Below are 20,245 nucleotides of genomic sequence, written 5' to 3'. Positions count from 1 at the left end.
CCATCTTACGTTTTCTATTTTACAGCCTATATTCAAAGAACTCGTCGTCTTTGCGCGTACAATTTTAATTCCCTATAAACTAATCTGGACAGAAGCTGAAACGACAAAACGCAACATATATATATGGCACTGCTAAGAGGATTTAATTTTTCCCAAAGTAAACATATGGATAAACGAACTCACCAATAGAGCTAGTAGGTCTGCGCCCATCAACATATAAAATACACTGTGCCATCCAGCCCATCGGGACACCATTCCCGCCAACAGTGGGCCCATAGCAGCACCAATGCTACCAGTTCCGTCGATGATGGCAGCCACTGTGGCTAAAGCCTTCGAATTGTCACCTAAACTAGGATGGGTTCCAAGTTCCGCGGATACCGCAGTTGTTATCAGAGCGTAAGGACCGTTCACCAGTAATCCGGCAATCAGTAGCAGCACCACGTTGACACCTAGACTGGCGTTCCTGATGTAATCGTATATGAATAACTGCAAGATTGTACAAGGTGCATGTTAATATATCGTTCCTTGTCTCGATTATTCTGTGTACACATTAAATGTAAATCTTAAATTTTCACTTCAGAACAAGAATTATTTTTCGTGCTGCTCTTGTTTCATTTCAACGGTGTCGTCAGCTTGAAAAATAGGAACTCACCGCGGGAAATGTAAGTCCGAACATAATAGCGCACGTCAAAGCACTCATACCGCTGTAATCGGAAAAAATTCCTGCGATTATAGCGCCTACTATGCCACCAACGTCAAATAAGGTCGATAAATACGCGCTTAAGCTGGTACTGTATGTAGCTGTGGAAAGATCGCAATGTGATTATAATGAAATTTTATGCAACGGTATTTTTGCGAATACTTACTTGAAGCTGCAATGTACAATGGTAACCAGTAGAGGAATGTATAGCTAACGAGTTTCGCAAAGAACAGACACAAAGAATACTCGATGACGCCAGGTATCTTTATGGCTCCCATAAATCCAATCGCGTTATCTTGTGTACTGGATTGCACGCTGTAAATGCGTCGATGTCCTGATAGCATCGGGCTGCTTTCAGATCGCAAATTATCATTGTAGTCCTTTGGAACATACAGATAAACATGTAGCAATCTACGGATCGCAAACGATAGACATATATTGATAAAATTTGACAATGATGCATTCACTGTGGGTGAGATTGTGTGTGGTATATACTCATAGTAACTTAAATATTGCAAACGAATCTTTCGTTCGACTAACGAAAGTATTATTTACATGCAGATGCAAGAAACTGAATTTGCGACTAATCATGTTAATTAAATAGGAAAGTGGCATGCACTTACATCAGCAGCAACTTGGTCACGGTAGACACAGCGATAGATGACACGCTAGGTACAGCAGATGGTTATTTATTATGGAAGTGCAAATTATATTTACTAGAAACAATTAAACAATTTACTGAATATAAATATCTGAGGAAACTAAAAAGGAGAAAAAAAAAGAAAGAGAGGGAAAATTACACAAAACTACTCAACTGAACACTCAACTCTCAAAACTACAAACAAGCATTTCTGAGATAATGCTGCAAAATGAAAATATGCTTGTAATTTTGAATGATGCAGACATGCTTGTAATTGATTATTACAAATGTGCGTTACAACGTGTGCTCTCATATCTAATAGATGGGCAGCGCTAGATTATCAGCATCTATGTACAAACTTACATCTTCGCCAGCAGGATGAGGGCCATCACCGACATCGGCATAGAGATCATCATCTGAACTGTTGGACGCTTCAATTTTTCTATATACATGAGAGTTAGGCAGACTACATCCTACGTCGGTAGGATTCGGTACTAGGAACACGAAGACGATGAACCCGACCAGTCCCATTATAGCGCCAGGCACCATAAAACTCAGACCCCAATCGGACTCGACGTACTTTGCCGCGATCAAGCTGCCCAGTATATTCCCTAAGGACGTGTGCGAGTTCCATATACCAAAGATGAAACCGCGTTTACTTTTGCCGAACCAGTTTCCCATGACTGTCACCACGCCAGGCCAACCTGTGGTTTGAAATACTCCTCCTATTGCCTGCACGAGAGAAACAGAGGACGTGGAAACACATATGGATTTATGTACTTTATATATTCTCTATAACGTCGATGTATACCTGCACCAAGACAAAGTACCATAAGCTGTGAACATTGTACGGCCTGGCGATTCCAAACAGGTAACAGGATATACCGGAAGCGATCATACCGAGAGAGAGGAAGTATCGCAGATTGACTCTTTCCGCAATAATCCCGCTGCACAGGTAAACGAAATAACATTGTTGTTAACATTATTGTGACATCGAACTTCGTCACCCATTTTTGGATGATGCGCAGGTTTTCATAGAGCTTCATTACTCATCCGTGAATAACAGTTTCACTTATGCCAATCAAGAATCAAACTAAATATTATTACTATCATGATTAGTAATCTTATTACATCAGATTTTATAAGTTCTTATGATAGCAATAAGTTACCTGACAAACATAGCTGCTGCATATGCAAATAGAAACGATGAGTCTAGCAAACCGAATAATGCTGGTGCATCATCTGTGTCTGTAGAAGCATTGAATTATATTTGTATATTATAATATATGAATAAAATTGATAATAGATGGATATTGATTGTACTTACCAAATGGGGCCCAATCACACCAATGAATACTGTCATTCACTGGGATATAAGAAGGTGGTGATATTCCACTGCAATTGTGGTTCAGAACATTCTTTACTACTGATATTGGCTTCCGAGTTAAATGGTAACAAGTGTATGCTAAGAAAGTAATCAGCAACACCCCTGCTTGGTACCATGGCTTCGAATTAATATGATGATGTGTACAACAATTGTTGCAAATATGTTTTAAACACTGAATGCCACACGGCACATCTTTCATCTGTCCACTCATACTTGATGTAGAAGTATATATGATAAAGTTTTAAAGAAATTAATATTTGATACTTTATCATACACGTTACACAACTTCAACTCTTAACATTAAATTATGTTAAACTTCTGATCGTTAACTGATAAAGCATTCTTTGGTTACAAAAATTTGGCAACAAAAATGTCTTGTACAGGTAAGAAAAATGACATTAGAACATGTTTCTATTTTACAATGATTTACGCGTCCGATATGACAGATGGAAATTTGAGAAACTGAGACGAAAGTAGAGTTTTTCCACTAATTAAAATCACTATTGTCAATTAACGAAATTAAAAGACATGTCAGCAAATTACTCTTTGTACTATTTTCCTGAATTATTTGTAATAAATTTATAAACAACGTGGCGTCCAATTTACGATGCTTCGCATTGTCTCAACTGTCCATTCGCTCTTGTTGAACGATGGAGCGAGAAAGTAACAGCCAGATAAATTCAATGACAAGTGCAGCTGTGAGTCATAACCTGGAAACAGGAACCTGGAAAAGGTTGGTACAAAAGATCCCAATTATCAGATACGAAAGAAATTACCTTATCGAGAAACTCTCACTTATTTATGAGATTTTGAAAACTTACATTAGAAAATTTTGTAAATGCAATACTGTCTTTCCTTACATCGAAACGGAATGTTTGTTATGCCACTTCAAAATAAAAGTTTATTCTTTTCAGCTGCATTGGAAGCTGCACTGGAATCAAATGGTCTGTTCTTTGTAGCTGCACTGTTGAATTGGTGCAATAAGTTAAAGTGAGACAAATATAGGTATTCTCACTCTAGCTTATTGCACCAGTTCAGCAGTGCAGCTACAAAGAACAGACCAAAAGTTGCAGACACACGAGATCAGTATGAATCTGCATACACATGATTGGTTGACACATATTTGCGTCAGCTGTTTAGCAAGTGTGAAATTGGCGGGAAACGAATAAATAGATTCGCAGTATGTCGTAACATATATTAATATCTTAACGTCATCAGTACTTCAAAGATTACACGAGGTTGTTCTTCTTAACTTAGTTTATGATATTTAAAGCGATTTAATCTTACAAAGGATTCTGGCGACTGTTCTCCTTCTCTTCATCATAACAATGACGACACAAGCTGTACGGCTCGGCGAAGAGGTTAGTTTTATGTACGGTCTTTTCATGCTTTTATCTCTTTACTTTCTCTCTTTTATGAACTTTATCTATCTTTGTAAATATAGTATTAATCTTCTTTTCTACTGTTATTTTTTCTGCATAATTTCATATCATATTTCATAAAATTTCGCCAATTTACGATAAAGATACATTCATCTTTAAGATGCATAACATAACTTTTGTAATTGTATTATATTTATTATTTCTTATAATACTTTTTTCAATTTCTATTGTCTGATCTATTGCTTCTTCTAGATAATTCTTAGACGAGTGTGCAATTTGCATTTTGTGTGGTTTGTAGGTATCTAGAACTTTACGTCGATCACCAAGAAATCTACCACAACATCTAAAAGTATGTAGATGATAATTATTTTTTAAAGAAGAGATATCCCAGATAGCACCGGACATCCAATGGATGTACGTTTCACGTCCAATTTATGTCCGATTTACGTCCGTGAACATAAATTGGACGTAACAAGGATGTCCTTATTTGGACATCGGACCTGTAGGACGTCTGATGGACGTCCGAAGTTGTGACAAACGTACGTCCTATGGACGTCTTTTGTAAAAAAAATGGACATATAACGGACGTCCAGTGGACGTCTGTGTGCTATCTGGGATACGATGTTATGTAAAAATTAAGTACTACCAGATGACATTTATCCGATTTCAAAGCTCAAGCATAAACTCATATTGAATATGTAGTTCCAAAGATTAAAAAAGTTGTCACACTATTTTTCTTCTATTTTATAGGAAAATTTGGAGCGACCAAAACCTGAGAGAGAACCTGATATAACAACTTTACCTCCAATTGTTTTTAAAGGACATGTTCAGTATGCTAATGATTTCTTTGATTGTGCTCAGATTTGTGATAATCTTCTGTAAGTTTAAGAGAGATACAAAATTTTTATAAGAATTGCTATCATAAAATAGAAATTTTAAGTTAGAAAAATTAGAATGCTGGATTTTTAGAAAAAAATTAGGAGAACATTAAAAACAGTTAAACAGTAAAACAGTTCATATGAGACATATTAAAATATATTAAAATATAAAGAGAATGTAGATGCGAACATGTAGTTAAAAATGCAAATTTCTATGCATTAATTTTTATCAATCAACTTGCTCAAATTTTTACTTCAAATTATTACTGTATTATTTTATGATATATTTTGCTAAATTTTTTCAGACAAAAAGTAAAGCTTAGTGAAAAGGAGTTTATACCAGTAGGTTTTGACCTAGAATGGCCTTTTAATTTTCAAACTGGTAGTGGAAAGACTGCATTAGCACAAATCTGTTTAGAGGACAGTGTGTCTTATCTTTTGCATATATACTCACTGAAAAAACTCCCAGCTGCCTTTATAGAGTTCCTGTGTCATCCAAAAGTTAAACTTGTTGGTGTCAATATAAAAAAGTCAGTTGATATGTTATACATACAATAAGGATAAATAAATAAATATAATCATTGTATTTTCTACATTTTGTGAAGTTCTTTGTATGAAAATTTAATTCTCTCTAATATTGGTCTTTCATTCAATTTTAATTTATTATTTAGTTGTTTCATATTTTGAAACTATTAATAATTATAATTTAGTAATTATATTATAATTTAGTTAATTATATTATATCTTATATGGTAACATATATCCATAATTGCTAGTTAATGGTTGGTTAATGGTTTATAGTGATGTTTGGAAACTTGGACGAGACTTTAAGGAGTTTCCTGCTCAAAAAGTAGTGGAAAACAGTTGCATAGACTGTGGAACGTTCGCCAATCAAGTTTTGAAACGATCTTGTCGTTGGAGCTTGGAAAAATTGACTGCTTACTTGGTAATAATTTTTAATTACCTTATATATCGGGTATCTACAAAAAAGTTTTCGTGCATTTAGTTGAAGAAAAGAATCGACAAGAATCCTGAGGTGCGAAAAAGTAAGTGGCATGTGCAACCGCTTAGCGACGCCCAGAAAATTTATGCAGCATCGGATGCATACGTAAGTGCGATTCACTAAAACTTAAATGTAATAACAAAACGTTAATCTTATGATGTGAAATAATAGTACCCGAATTAAAGTCATCAAAAAATTATGATTCTTCGAAAATTGAAAAATTTTATAAAAGAATATAATTGCCCAAGTTGTAATATTTTCGACAGAATAATAATCTCTTCGTTTATAGGTATCTCTTTTACTTTACACAACAATCCAGGCGAAGGCCGCTGTTTTAGAGAAACAAAATCAAAACGGGAATTCAACGAAGCCTTTGTCTTAATAAAGATCCCAAAGAAGTTCTTCAACAAGCATTTACATTAACACAGAATCTTTAACATGCATCTGAAAATGGTGAAACTTCTGCTAGCCGGTCGTCTGTCATACGGTGCCGGTGAGCGACTTCAAAAGACCTTGTCGAATCATCACCATCAGCATTTGAGCGAGCCGGCAAATACCTTAGTGATCTTGGAACACAAACCGGTGTACACGGTAGGAATTCGTGACAAAGTATACACAGTCGAAGAAGAGACGAAACTGAAAAATCTCGGTGCGGAGTTTTGGAGAACAAATCGCGGCGGATTGATCACCTTCCATGGGCCTGGTCAGCTAGTAGCCTATCCGATACTCGATCTGAAACAATTTCGCACCAGTGTCAAGTGGTACGTGGAACAGTTGGAGCGCATGATAATCCATTTATGCGCAGAGTTCGGCATCAAAGCTGAAACATCGCCGCACACTGGAGTCTGGGTGGAGAATCGTAAGATCTGCGCCATAGGCATTCACGGCAGCCGTTATATCACCACCCACGGCCTAGCACTCAACTGTAACACTGATCTTACGTGGTTTGATCATATCGTGCCTTGCGGCATCAGGGGTAAGGGCGTCACCAGCATCTCCAAGGAGTTGAACGTAGATATCAATGTTAACGATGTGCTGCCAATCTTCATCAATATCTTTCGTGACCAGTTTGAGTGCAAGCTGATAGAGTTTCCGTCTGATGAGGCCTCGCGAATCTTGCAAGATGCGATACGATAATTAGGCAAATAGCTAATGGTGTAATCAGTAATAACGATTTTTCTGAAATAGATAGGTTTATGGGTTTTAAAGAAATCTTGTCTTTTAATTGTTTACTGCGATGTGACGACGTTGAATTTGTTATTTGAACTCTGAAAAACTCTGAAGAAGTTTGCGCGTCCTTAAAGTTTTAATAATATTTTGTAGGTGTCTTTAAATTAATGCCAAGTCTGTAGCAAAATCGAATTTAAATGATCAAAGAATAAATTTGTCATTGACCTAATAAGACTTGTATAATATAATACTTCTTGATAAGAAGATAATATTCTTGTATTAATAATTATATTAATTCCACAACTCTTTAAAGATGAATTCAGTCAACAAATTCAATTAGATTTATTTGTTAATTTATACTTTTAACAATTATTACATTACATGCGATTGCAAGATATTAACCATAAAGATCTGTTAATCACATTACCAGAATTACAATGCGATTTGTAAAATTGGATTAATTGAATACAATTTCTGTACACCAATAATAAATTACAGATTATACGAATTGTATGTTTGTAGCGTGCGCAAGTGCATAAGAAATTTTTATATTACATAAATAGCTATATTACTAATTTTATGATTCATGATATTCTATATACACAACCGTATGTTTAAATTGAATGCGTAAGAAATTGTATAAGTGTGGCATATAAAAATATTTTATATACTGCAATAAAAAGAAAAGATAAAATAAAAAGAAATATTAGAGCCTACAAAAGGCATTGCGCGACTAGATCAAATCCAGATCTGAAATTTAAATAATAAAAAGGGTAAACTAAACACATATTTGCGTTATATCCTCAAAATTGCGTTACGATTTTACAAAAATGAGAACTGTTGATTGAATATTGATACAAGCGAACAAGCGCGAGTCATTATCATATGTATTAACATTGCTGGATAGATTATAATATAATTATAACACAATCGCAATCGTTTCTAATTCTGATATAGATGTTAAGCATTCAATTTAAACGAGCATCATTTGGTGAGATCTACATAGTGTGACGGACATTATCCTATATATTCTCAGTCAATAGTAATTTAAATACCCTAGAAGTTTGTGTCATTTCAAGGGTTTCATCGAAATCTGGGTCAGGAATATTTTAACATTTTGAAAAATCTCGAGAAATCTCTTCAATTATTTTCAAACTTTTAAATCTGCCAGGATTAAAATTGTCAAGACCTGAAAGAATTCTCAGTAACACTTGGAGCGTCACGTAAAACTCTCGCGTTGCAATTTTAAAGTGATTTGAGGTACTCTCGTCAAGAATCCGTCATTAAATCTACATAAAACTATTATCACTCTGTCAGCACGTGCAGATATCTTTGATTGTAGAGCTCTGTGGTGAGGATGCCGACGACCTCGACAGCGTTGTGCAAGGAATTAGCCGAGTCTCTGACGAGTCGGATAGCCCTTTCTACATCACCACGCAACTCTGCGTACTGTTTGTTCAGCAGCAGTCCTTCCAGACCTTGCATCGCCTTCACAGCATCCACACTGGGTCGAATCTCCATTGCGTCTAGATCAGTCGACCTCGTTGGTGCTACACCAGGCGAATGCGGAGTGTATCTCACTAATTGTTGGTCAGATTTGGATTCTGGTAACTGCGCCAAGCAGTAGACAGCCGTGGCGCGACTTAGGAACTTGCACCTGCGAGAAAATCGAACGAATAAGCGAGACTATATCAGTTACAAAGAGAGAATACGAGATGAAGTTCTTTTGACAATAATCATGGCTTACCGTACGGTGAGCTGAGAACCTTTCCTCAGTCCAATAGCGCCTAGAATGCCCCATCCTTGTCCCACATCATTCGCTACTGTCAGCAATGCTCGTGCAAGCTCTTTTAGAGCTCTGGCAGCTATCACCGTGTTCTCACTGTACTGACACTGTCTGTAGGCCAGTTCGCATGCCTTCGCCCATAATAGAGGCAGTTTCTCTTCTGCGATGTTGCTGGATGAATAAGATGGTTCATGATGTTTCCAAATTTTTATGATAAAAATTAAAAAATTAAAAAAAAGAAAAAAAAATGTTATGTACTTATTCAATAGGAAAGGTAATTTCGTTGTATAGAAAATAATGAGTCCTATTTATCGTTCAAAATCACTTACGTAGTTTTAATAGTACTAATCCAATCCACCAAGCTGATCAGAAGCAGGCCTTCCTCTCGGATATTCTTACAAGACGGAAGTCTTTTGAGAAGTATAGAATAGAAAGCTAGCAATCTACCTTCTGATACTAGAACAGACTCCAGAGGCGGCTGACGAGGTACTACTGACTGCAGTACCATCAGCACTGCAGCCCATGTGGGTCGAACATCGTCCGTTACTAAAATAAAAAATCAATCAGAACGACCTGTAGTTATCAAAGAAGTTTATTTATTTTTGCTTTTGACAATATCACCCTTGAACTATTCGAGGATTTGCTCACTGTTATACTTGAAATAACCCTCCAAGGCAGCCTCCATGAGATGGCCTAGAGTAGAAGAGGAAGCAACAGCAATCCCAATCACTCTCAGCACTCCCATCAACACTGGACTACTAGCTGTTCGCTCCAGCAGCCAAGCTGTCCAACTGCTACGGAAATGCTCGCTCAACGCTGCGCTCTGATTCATCGAGTGCAAAAACTCAGTGATTAGCAGACCGGCTTCGGCAACTTGTTGCGACTCAGAGACAGCTGACAGAAAGAAGAGAGAAAAGTGCTTAGATTTTGAACCTCTTCGTCGTTTCTTGCAAGTTTTTGCATCCTCACTCATTCATCACTCTTAGATTCTCAAGGATCGGTATTTTTCATCCAAATACTTACTGCCAGTGATGACGATCTCCATGTCGTCGAGCATCCGCGACAACGCAATGTTGAACGCTTTGCTGTTAGTCGAAAGAAGAGACTTATGTCTTGTGGTGCAGTTGATCAACAGCTTTACTGAGGAACGCACATACATCTGTCTCTTCTTTAAGGTAGTGGGGTGAAAGTGCTTTACCGTGGGATCATAGCCTGCCGCTATCTTTAATAAGCTACATATTCAAGTACTTTAATAATTAATGCTCTTCTTACGTACACTACTAATGCAATATAAACCAAATTCACCTGTTAATAGCCATATCGATGGGATGAGTATGATCCCCGTCCAGGCATAGAACCACCCTGGGATCGCAACTCATCACGTGCCAATTAATTATCTGATCGTACGCCGCGGCGTCGATCAAGTGCCAGGAGAAACATTCGGATTCCGCGACCAACTGCACCGCTTTCTCGTTCTAAAATATTAGTTGGACTTTTGTGAACCTTTGGACTTTTATTCCTAAAGTTTTATCTTCTCTTCGTGACCGTATACCTCAGTGCTATGTTAAATTCATACTTCGAGTTGTCAGATTTTAGAATCGTCATCTTTTATCTTACCTGCCTAACATTGGGCTCATTAGACAGCTTCACCAGCAGGTTCAACAGACAAATGTGCATCCTAGAAGCGACTGGCAGTGACTGTGTGGCCATTAACTCGCTGATCCAAGTGGACCAGTTGATACAAGCAAAAACGCTGCCGAGGAACAGGTGGCAATCCGGCAGATATTGGTCGACAACTTTGATCATCAATTCAACGTCGTTGGCGGTGGGATAAAAACGGTCCCACGGCAAGGAGAGGAAGTTACCATGCACCACATTCAACACATGTTCCTTGACGGAAGCATGCGCATAGTTTGACACGTAGAATTGCCATACGAAGCTGAGGATCTTACTGGACGCCGGCATAGTGTCGACAATGAAACGCACACACTCGGCGAACATTGCCATCGTTCGATTCGCATAAGGGCCGTCAGTGATGATCCATGGCAGTAACACCGATCGGTCATCTGTCAGTTGCTGAATCCACGCGGCCGTTGGCTCACGCAGATTTCTCGTCCAATACGGGGTGATCCACGGTGCGTACATTTCACTCAACACTGGCCAAATCTTCTCGCATACTAGGACAAAAAAGAACAGATAATTTTACTGACTCTACGTTTAAGTAGTTATTCAAGTATAATAATTGCAACAGAATTCCTGATGACCATGTTGCGAGAGAATAACATTTTTGAGATCCAGAGTTCAAAAAATTTATAATTCTAAAAGTATCCACTCACATTGATCAGCGAGCGACCCTCGATCAGCCTGAAGAGTCAATACGACTAGAGCGTGACCGACCATACCCAGAAATATGGTTAACGGCTCATTGTAAACTCTATATTTCGGGTAGAGCCCGTACAATCCGTACTGTAGTCTTTCCTTCATAAAATGTCGGCTCAGAAGCACAGCGGTGTCATGCATCTAAAATCAAATTGAACATCGTACAGCCTACTGTTGAGATAAGACCATAAAATGTGACCATAAAAAACTATTAAAGTGAGTAAAATGAAACAAAGAAACCAAATCGTGCTTCTTTCAGTTCAAGGAGGTCGTTTGTGGAATTTCACAGAACAAACCTCTTGGCGAGACAACAGTCTCTGTTCCGTGGCATAATGCCTGATTTCGTCCCTGATCTTCGACGGATGTATCGGTGCGCTGCTCTTTGGTTTGCTGCTGAGAGCTCCCAGCAAATCACGCCACACGTCCAGCGACAAATTCTGGCTTTCGGATCCTCTCAACACTGCGCTCAACACTTCGCCATAGTGCTCGGGGAACTCGTGCAGGAGGATAAGACGCAGATGGTTTCGGAAAAGCTGCGTCAATGATTATGGTCCATAAGAAATTCTCCTTGTTTTTAATTGAAGCAAATAAAATAACGCTTACTTCATGTAGTATCAGTTTCTCCTCCTCAGGATTCAAACCGATGTTGCATAATGCCTTAGAAACTAAATCTATAAAGGTAGATCTCTCGCTCAATCGTGGACGGCGATAGTTCAACCAACTGCCGACATCGAACTGTAGTGGAAATAATGATATATTGAGAATCATAGCGAATCAAAGACGACAGTACAATTTGACTCTTACTTTCGAGAGCAGTACGAAGCACAAATCGACGTTTGCGCCACTAGCCAGATCTACGACAGTCTGATACATTTGCAAAAATGTGGAGGCTCCTCCGGCAACAGGCGTGAAGTGCGGGCCTAACAAACCACCGAGATTGGGCCTTTGAATAATAGTACTTAGCAATTGCGGACCTCGACTCTCCTCTCCGCTTATGAATAACTGAAAGCAGAATTTATAGAAAAGTAAGATTGACAAATTAATTTATAAAATATTTCAGATATTAATTAGAGAATTTTAGTTGTAGTAGTCATATGCACCCGGCCCAACTTCTCCAAGCAAGTAGTGATAAGCTGTTTTGTAGGTGGGCATAGCGCTGCCTCTTCCATATAGGAGTCCACTAGATAATAGAACAGCTCGACTCCGCTTTCTTGAACCTTCTGCAACACCGCGCCGTTCTCGTTGGTTCGACTGACAGTTAATTCATGTTCCAGCATTCTGGAGAATGAAAAAATAGATAAAGTCTAAAAGAGAAGAGTGTACGATTTACTTTGATGTTAGATTTGAAATTCAGGTAATTTCTTTAAACAATTCTCTAACATTTCAGTCGAATCTGATAGCATTCTTAAAAAGTGTAAATCGTTGGATAAAATAACCGTAAAGTAGATTAGATTGCTTACGCGATTAAGTGGTCGATGAAGACACAACCCAGAGTAACTTTACTGGGCGGCGGTTGACTAGCTTTTACCAATAAATTTTCGTACTCAGCTCGATTCTGCGTTATCATATGATCCACACCTTCGCTGACATGAGCCTCTGCGACCTATACAATCAAACATTTTTTTTAGAGAAAAATAATTTTGTTTCCTGTTGTATTCTCGAACGTTTGTCAATTATACCTTGATTCTGATGACCGCAGGACCCGCACAGTGCACCGTGGGTGGTGTGCCTGACCTGGAACGCCTCTGACCTGGCGGCGCAGGGTCACAGAGAGCATGTAAAGTCACCTGATTTTCAAAGATTCGATAGAGAGTTGGCACCAGCTCTAGAAAGCTGCAGTCTACTGCAGTGTGCTCGGAGACCATCAAGTTGTATGTCTGCGCATAGTCCAGGATAGTCCTAAGGTGCGGCTTGACAAGGTCGATAACTGCGGTGACATTATAGAGACTTTCTCGAGCTACGCAGCCCAACACCAGCTGATTCCGGCTAAGAGGTGGCGGTGACACTGGTGATTCGTAGGAACCTAATCTGCGGAAGATTCGGCGAAGAGGATCGACTGCTTCCGTGGAATTTGCAGGAGACTGGGAGTATCGCAGATACTGATTATCAGGGTCACGGGACGTTGCGCGTTCCCACTCGAGAACAGCCTTCAGCTGACTCTGTTCTACTGCTAAATGATCGACGTACTCAAGCCAGGGGGTCTTGGATGTTGACGAAGAGCGAGAAAGAAAAGTATAACAATGATATTAACATTTCCTGCGATGCACTATAATAACACAATACTCTATCACTATAATCGTGATTATTAATGCTATTACAGTTCTGTAACTAATCACATTTGTGATACGATCGACTTACTCGGTCTCCTTGCACTAGCGAAATCAGTCTCTGCGGCATATATTGCGGTGGCAGAGCTGGGAAATAACAGGCGGGCTCCTGAAGACGAGGTTCTTCTAGCCAAAGGCTTAACGTTTTATAAAACCTACATGGAATATATAGATTTAAGGTAAAAAAAAACCTTGTTATATTCAAGTTTATTCTTCACTCACTTTGCGACGCTGAGGTAAAATACACGCCGTTCATCTGTCATCGGTTTTCCGCTGTCTGTATCCTTCTCTCCTTTTGATTGGAAGTGCTCCGTTGTCTCGTGCAGACGTTTCTTTAACTTCTTCAAATAGCTCAGGTGCATCATACCCTCGAAGAAATTTTCCCCGACTCCGCCTTGGCCTGTAGATCTGTATTTTAAAGCAAAGAAATGAATACGATATGGACTTATATATATTTATTGCATGGAATTATTTTTGTCTCGCTTTTTCCTTGAAGAATGAAATGATACACACCCGGTGATTATAGGAACCCGTGCGAGGAATAAGCTGAAGAAATTTTGCCATAAAAGTGGCAAAAGTGGATGATCCAAAGGTGTGTCGAGGGCTTGCTGCGACCAACGATAGATAGCTAAATGACTTACCCCAAATGGTGTCACTTTCACTGTCGCACAGGCTCTCTAAAACAATTCCCGTTATAATTGTAATATTTATATATCAGAGCACTTTGCTATAATCTTCTTAGTTTTAATTTTCAAACCTTAAGTGCAGTGTCTAAAGATATCTTAGATTGCATAGACAGCTCTCGTAGGATCTCGCGCCACAACCCGGTTTTCATTTCTCTGTCGTATTCTTCTGATAACAAGACCTGATATGCGAGCCATACGGCCTGAACAGTTCCGCCGAGGAGGCTCGCCGAATTAGAAGATCCTGTGGCCCAACTTAAAAAGGATCCGAATGATCCTGGAGTCCGATTCGATGTTATGCTCTACGGATTCCATATTTAAATGTTATACAAAACGTATAGGTGTTAGTAGCAATTAAAAGCCCAAAGTGCATTAAATTGATAAATTTTTACGCATCTTACCTCGCTACTGCCCTCTATGGCAGGCTAGTAAAAAATGGCACAGTTATTATTGCAAATTATTGCAAAAATATTTTATCATAATTGCTATCCAACTTCCATCGCTTCCGACACTTAGTTCATTCGAGATACTTACGCAAAAGAGATTCTGAAACATATTTCTCATCGTCGCTCTAGTGTCTAGATGAAAGAACGCCGCACGAATCACGGTATCCATCAAATACATCACACTATGGTCTTTGTTCCAGTCTTGGACCAGAATCAACACGTTCAGCCATAAGTGTACGAAACGTTCTGGAGTGTACAAACAATATCTGTAAGCAAAATGCAAATAGATGTATAATTAATACCTTTATACATATGTCTTCATAACTATAGTAATTGATTTTCTCTTATTCAATTAGTTTCGCTATATTATCACACGCTCAATTTTAAGTTTATATTAATTCTTAAATTTTGTTTAATTTGTACTGTTTTTAGTACCGTTTGTAATAATGCAGATGCGACTCGATCATATGGGCAAACTGCTTAAGGATCGGTCCAGGAAACTCCGGGGCAATCAGGTTTTTCGCTATCTTCATGTATGTGCGATCAGCAGCAACGAGTGGCACTATGAGACTGACAAACTTATCGTTCTTCAGCAACGAGTCTGGACATTCGAGAAATAAGGGCACTACGCGGTACAGGCACACCAGCACCTGTTCGTACTTGTAGTAACATTGTAGCGTCTGTAGGTGGCCAAAGCCCTCAACGCAGATCAACGGTACTGAATGGCCCCACAGGGTCATTAGCACAGAGACGTAGCAAGCTATTGGTTGTCTCTCACGCACTCCTCTCATCAAGACATCCAGGAAAATATCAGATTCCATATTGGGCACATTAGCAAGACCCTCGGTCGGGTTTGATATGGTGTGCCGGCATACGGTTTCCGATTGGTCCAACTGATGCAGCCTCAGTCTATTCACCATCTCCCAGGCCCATAGACTAAACGCCTGCTCGCTGTTCTGTGGTCTCACTATCGATGACACCTGAAAGTCGAGGAGAAGATTGCTCAGTTGAGATCAATAATCAGTGATTTGTAAAGAAACTAGTATGTAAGTATCAAAGTGAACGTAATACTCATTTAAATGATGATAGCGTTTTGATGAATTTCATTTTCATCTTTTGCTAGCGACTCACCTGCTTTACACCTTCGGCTAATAGAGAAGCAGTCTGCGTTGGATTATCTGGTACGTATTTCGTCATAAGTTCGACAATTAGTAACGCCACTTGTCGATGTAGATGAATCGGAAGGAACAAATTGTCGTTTCTGTTGAATATTATTTGTTAATATATTAAGAATTGTTAAATATCTTGTGCGCACACGACAACGGTAAGTTTTCTGTGTTAGTAGGTTAACATTTAAAAAAAAAATTATAGAAACTTACGCATCAAAGCCCCAATTTAAATGTGTGAGAATCAATCGAGCCAAATGGCTCTCGGATGAAGTTAAGGGATGTTGATGTAACCATGTAGATAAAATTTCCATGTCCTGCTGTTGTGGCACCCACATTCCTATCTTCAGTTCAGTGAACAAATATAAGCTTAGCTAAAAGCATTAAAATATTTATTATTGCTTAAGAATTATTTATTTTAATAACAAGCTGTGTGTCGAAACACACGTTTGAATTACGTAATTGATATTTGCTAGTAATACAAAACATACAAAATAATTTAATATAAAAAATTCCAATTACCTTTCCAACTGATACGAAATTATCCTTTAACTTATGCAATATGTCAGATAGGAGAATAGGATATTTGCTTGTCAAGTTCGATAAAAGTGATCTCGCGTCCTTCGAGCAGGACTCTTGAGTTTTCTCACTGAGAAATCCAATCTGCAATTTAATGCATTAGATTGGGAGTATCACAGAAAAAGATTTTAAGGATTTAATCTGAATTTTTGAATCGTATTTACACACTTGGAATAGATCAATTGTGGTCGTTCTTATGAAGTCGTAATCTTGACAGCCTCTTGCTATGGCCATGTTAGCGAAAGTAGTTAACAGAAAGTAAGACTCGTCGCCAGGCATGTTACACAGTTTCTCTTCAAACTGCTTGTGAAGCTGAGGGCAATTTAGCTCAACTTCCCAATCTGCAATGTGATATTGTTACAGTTATTTTAGACTTAGTACCTTAATTTTAATTTTATCGCATTTCATTTACCTGCAGCAGACATATTCGACACTGCCGCATCACCATGTGCAGCATCGGTGTGTAGAATATAGAAAATACGCCATAGAGTCACGGATGATATAATGTGATATGGTATTGCGGCAAGGTACTGCCAAGCACCTAAACGTCGCGACGAAAAGATACAGAGAATCGCTCTAACGAAGAAACAGTCGTACTCTGTCTGCAGTTTCAGCAGCATTGACTCATCAATTACCTGTACAAAATAAGACTGATGCCGCTTTAAAATTGTAAATTTTCGCTAGGGAAAAGTTAAAACATAAGACTGTGTGGTTCCAACGTAACAAGCACGTGCCATATTTCACACACCTTGCTCCTGTCGAACATTTCCCACTGATCGCTGGCATACTGAACGACGTCTCTAATCAATGCACTGAGTCGCTTCGCCAGCTGCCTGTACCTTGGCGAATCGTAAGTCTTGAGACCCTGCTTAAGAAGTCTGACGAGTGTCGTGTAGAATGCGAAAAGACGTAACATGTGATGGTCTGTGATAGCATTCTCCTCTTGATAATATCTGTTATTCTGACAATGAATAAAGAGCACTTGCTCGAAGAGCTTATCTAGCGGGATCTGATGAAGGAGAGAAATCAAATCGCTCTCAAACAGATTAGCGCCGAGGTTGGCGATATCCTCGTCTTCTTCGCCTTCTTCATCTAGCATCACCCATACCGTATCGCCTGGACTACTCGAGGTGTCCTGCAGAGATACCTGTACCTGTAAAATGAATTCACAGTTGGACGTTTGTAGTTTGTACAGCATTTATTATTGGGATTTTTTAAGGTATTCTTGATCCAATAATTTGAATGAAAAGGATACCAGGATGAATTTACGTTTGTCCTTAGATTTACCTGCTCCAGAAATTTATCCCGTTCTTTGATCGGTAGCAGGATCATCGCGAGAGTGGCAATCATGTGATCGAGGTATGGATCATTGAACGGCGAGGAGCACAATCCTGTCACTTTCAGATGCACTGGTGCTTGCACGAACGATTTGGCCCAATTCATCACTCCGCCAGGACACCGCAAAATGTGATTCAATAGGAACAAGTGATCCTGCCATGTGGCGACTCGCAGGAGGATCGCCACCAATTTCGACAGCCACTCTCTCGTATCTGTGACAAACTTTCCATCCTTGAGGACTCGTCGTTGGAAGTTGAACAAAATTGTCACGCACATTCTGAGCTCCACTAGTTGCGGAGCTGTCTGAGACGGTGGTTGTTCCGGCAAAAGATTTGCGGGAGCTGTTTGCGAAAGGCTGGCGAATTCCTAAAAATAAGGAAGAAATTTGAATATTTTTACACTGTAAAGAATCGCGAGGCGATATGAATTAATATTTTTATATCAATGTAAAGGTATAATTTTATTTGATTTTAACTTACCACAATCTCAAATAGATCAGTCTCTCTAGGTGTTTGTCGCATAACTAACTTTACTTGACGAGAAGTGACTTACGCTGAAACTCCGGGCAACTCGTTGCACGTAATGTTCGATCTGCAGCCGCAAGGACTCCGCCTCGTAGCAATATAATGCCTGACTATTGTGTAGAGCATCCTTAATGGCTGTCAAGGTTCTGGATAATGCTATCAAAGTCTGCTGGTTGAAATGGGCGATCGCGTACTCGTGGCTGGCGCTGACTGGGTTGCCGTCCTGGCATTCGCCGCTCTCCGTTATCGATGTCTTTTCCAGACACCAGAGTTGTTTTTGAGTCTCCCGACAATTCTTCTTCAAACGATCCAGATCATACGAATTCGCGATCAGATGATTCCTCACTCTTAGATAACCCATCAATAATTCATGTAACCTGTGCTGCTGCCTCAGAGGCCCACACCTCAATTGTGTCTCTGTGAACTCATTTACAAAAGTATCCACCAATGCCAATTCTTGATTATTGTATAAAGATGCCAGTTGCTGTTCCGTGAATGGTCTGACTTCCTTGAATGCATTTTGTGTATCATTTTTGCTCTCTACAATTTGTGTTTGTTTTTGACATGGACTTATCATGTTTAGATCTTCAGAAACTTGCACTGTTTGATCAGGTTCTTTGTTAGTAGTAGTTGATGGAATATCAACTAATTGAATTGTGGTGACACTTGCTCGAACTTGATCTATTTGATCATTCAAGATATTATCAACTGCTGAGAAAGGTGGGATAGTGTCAACTTCGTCATATGTATTTTCATCCAATGACAGTATCTAGAATATATATGTAAATTATTATATTCCTGTCTATATTAGAAATAATATTCTAATATTTTTATACATGCATATATACCACTATTTTTTTGCATCTATAATTTGTAAGAAAACATTTAATTCTAAAATTTGAAATTTTTAAATAGAGTGAACTGAAATGCAAATATCTAAGATTTAATCATAAATATATATGTCTTTGTGTATGCTTACTTCTAATATATAAGTAAGGAAATTTGGACAATATCAAATGCTTCATTGTTAAATTTAAATACCTCATTAGTTGTCTCCACCCGTAAACTGCATTCATTTTCATGAGCTGCTCTTTCAGCAATCTCCTTCTCGTAAACATCAGTATCAATGGCTGCTGAATGCAATTCACTTTCCATATTCTCCACTCCTTCACCTTTGGGATAATTTGTAGGTGATTCCCCGAGCAAGCATTCAAATTCTTCCAATGTGGGGGCATCTGGTATCTGATGTTCCAGGATAGATTGACGTTGTTTTTCCCGTTTTTTTTTCTAAGAGAGTACAAATTAGTTCTTTAAAACTACATTAAATTAAATTATAGTCACTTTAAAATCAATTATAACTAAATTAAAATTTAAAAGAAAAAAAAATATATATATACATTATACGTAAAATAAAGTGTCATTAATTATCGAATATCTGCGAAAAAAATTAAAGAAAATCAAATTTTATGTTTGTACCTGTCGTTGCTTCTGTTTTTCCATGATGAAATAATAATGATAAAGCAGCCGAGTTTACTGGTTAGCACTGGATCAACGTAGATTAAACTAAATGTCTTCTGAGAGTATCGGAAAAGTCCTTGTTGAAACTCTAGGTAATTTTAGATAACTTGTTCACAAAAGGTTGATAGTCGACAAGGACGATTGAGTACAACAAAGACTGTAATATTAGTATTTTGTTTGTTCGTAAAGACGTCAAGTGCATTTATCGTTGCCTCGAGCATCGTCTCCGCTTCGGTCAACTGTAGATAATTCTGCAAAATTAACTCCTTTATGGGGAACTGTTTTCGATCAGCTGGTCTAAACAATGTCACTGATCAATCAAAATATCACTATGAAATT

At 38.5% G+C, this 20,245-nt stretch overlaps 4 protein-coding genes across 8 annotated transcripts; 2 read left to right on the top strand and 2 right to left on the bottom strand.

The window, feature by feature from the left end:
* Positions 1–10: 10 nt before the first annotated feature.
* On the bottom strand, positions 11–3,264 carry MFS16 (major facilitator superfamily transporter 16). 2 transcript variants are annotated; one of them, XM_025302950.1, is made up of 9 exons: positions 2,668–3,264; positions 2,510–2,588; positions 2,152–2,287; positions 1,704–2,072; positions 1,324–1,368; positions 867–1,080; positions 653–801; positions 184–486; positions 11–95 (listed from the first exon to the last, which is right to left on the bottom strand). In XM_025302950.1, exons 1-9 carry the CDS (start codon positions 2,936–2,938, stop codon positions 33–35), a joined length of 1,629 nt encoding a protein of 542 aa, XP_025158735.1. In that variant the 5' UTR covers positions 2,939–3,264; the 3' UTR covers positions 11–32. The 2 variants fall into 2 exon arrangements, with proteins under 2 accessions (XP_025158735.1, XP_025158736.1); XM_025302951.1 differs by lacking the exon at positions 1,324–1,368.
* A 489-nt stretch (positions 3,265–3,753) lies between these two features.
* WRNexo (WRN RecQ like helicase) lies at positions 3,754–6,465 on the top strand. 2 transcript variants are annotated; one of them, XM_025302953.1, is made up of 8 exons: positions 3,754–3,907; positions 4,001–4,088; positions 4,408–4,458; positions 4,860–4,987; positions 5,293–5,517; positions 5,789–5,933; positions 5,994–6,095; positions 6,280–6,465. In XM_025302953.1, exons 2-8 carry the CDS (start codon positions 4,056–4,058, stop codon positions 6,370–6,372), a joined length of 777 nt encoding a protein of 258 aa, XP_025158738.1. In that variant the 5' UTR covers positions 3,754–3,907; positions 4,001–4,055; the 3' UTR covers positions 6,373–6,465. The 2 variants fall into 2 exon arrangements, with proteins under 2 accessions (XP_025158738.1, XP_025158739.1); XM_025302954.1 differs by having other exon boundaries at positions 3,785–3,907; positions 4,019–4,088.
* Lipt2 (Lipoyl(octanoyl) transferase 2) lies at positions 6,397–7,668 on the top strand. The gene has a single exon (XM_011144987.3). The coding sequence runs from the start codon at positions 6,429–6,431 to the stop codon at positions 7,125–7,127; it is 699 nt and encodes a 232-aa protein (XP_011143289.1). The 5' UTR covers positions 6,397–6,428; the 3' UTR covers positions 7,128–7,668.
* Positions 7,479–20,219, bottom strand: Epg5 (ectopic P-granules autophagy protein 5). Of its 3 annotated transcripts, XM_011144988.3 has the most exons (31): positions 19,865–20,218; positions 19,430–19,675; positions 18,417–19,157; positions 17,814–18,230; positions 17,275–17,679; positions 16,939–17,161; positions 16,695–16,867; positions 16,470–16,610; positions 16,161–16,321; positions 15,913–16,042; positions 15,217–15,761; positions 14,870–15,047; positions 14,737–14,760; positions 14,410–14,637; positions 14,166–14,329; positions 13,875–14,060; positions 13,684–13,807; positions 13,005–13,526; positions 12,786–12,928; positions 12,426–12,603; positions 12,130–12,327; positions 11,929–12,060; positions 11,622–11,858; positions 11,283–11,466; positions 10,564–11,123; positions 10,252–10,421; positions 9,970–10,178; positions 9,595–9,840; positions 9,276–9,492; positions 8,908–9,117; positions 7,479–8,817 (listed from the first exon to the last, which is right to left on the bottom strand). In XM_011144988.3, exons 1-31 carry the CDS (start codon positions 19,886–19,888, stop codon positions 8,466–8,468), a joined length of 7,668 nt encoding a protein of 2,555 aa, XP_011143290.1. In that variant the 5' UTR covers positions 19,889–20,218; the 3' UTR covers positions 7,479–8,465. The 3 variants fall into 3 exon arrangements, with proteins under 3 accessions (XP_011143290.1, XP_011143291.1, XP_019698057.1); XM_011144989.3 differs by lacking the exon at positions 14,737–14,760 and having other exon boundaries at positions 8,466–8,817; positions 19,865–20,219; XM_019842498.2 differs by lacking the exons at positions 19,430–19,675; positions 19,865–20,218 and having other exon boundaries at positions 8,466–8,817; positions 18,344–18,520.
* Between the last annotated feature and the right edge of the window lie 26 nt (positions 20,220–20,245).

The sequence above is a fragment of the Harpegnathos saltator genome, unplaced genomic scaffold (genome assembly GCF_003227715.2).
Source record: "Harpegnathos saltator strain DR-91 unplaced genomic scaffold, Hsal_v8.6 scaffold519, whole genome shotgun sequence".
NCBI classification, from domain to species: domain Eukaryota; kingdom Metazoa; phylum Arthropoda; class Insecta; order Hymenoptera; family Formicidae; genus Harpegnathos; species Harpegnathos saltator.
The sequence above is the reverse complement of the archived record's forward strand: the minus strand, read 5'-3'. Positions and strand labels throughout refer to the sequence as shown.

Bases quoted from the DNA above. Each gene is read 5' to 3' on its own strand.
- MFS16 (XM_025302950.1), bottom strand. From the start codon at position 2,938: ATGAGTGGACAGATGAAAGATGTGCCGTGTGGCATTCAGTGTTTAAAA. The intron at 2,589-2,667 runs GTAAGTACAATC...ATGCTTCTACAG, and splicing joins GTGTGATTGGGCCCCATTTG to ACACAGATGATGCACCAGCA. The intron at 1,369-1,703 runs GTAAGTTTGTAC...TGCTGTACCTAG, and splicing joins CTCATCCTGCTGGCGAAGAT to CGTGTCATCTATCGCTGTGT.
- WRNexo (XM_025302953.1), top strand. From the start codon at position 4,056: ATGACGACACAAGCTGTACGGCTCGGCGAAGAG. The intron at 4,089-4,407 runs GTTAGTTTTATG...TGTGGTTTGTAG, and splicing joins CTGTACGGCTCGGCGAAGAG to GTATCTAGAACTTTACGTCG. The intron at 4,988-5,292 runs GTAAGTTTAAGA...AAATTTTTTCAG, and splicing joins CAGATTTGTGATAATCTTCT to ACAAAAAGTAAAGCTTAGTG.
- Lipt2 (XM_011144987.3), top strand. From the start codon at position 6,429: ATGCATCTGAAAATGGTGAAACTTCTGCTAGCCGGTCGTCTGTCATAC.
- Epg5 (XM_011144988.3), bottom strand. From the start codon at position 19,888: ATGGAAAAACAGAAGCAACGACAG. The intron at 14,061-14,165 runs GTGTGTATCATT...TTTAAAATACAG, and splicing joins CGGGTTCCTATAATCACCGG to ATCTACAGGCCAAGGCGGAG. The intron at 9,841-9,969 runs GTAAGTATTTGG...TCTTTCTGTCAG, and splicing joins GGAGATCGTCATCACTGGCA to CTGTCTCTGAGTCGCAACAA.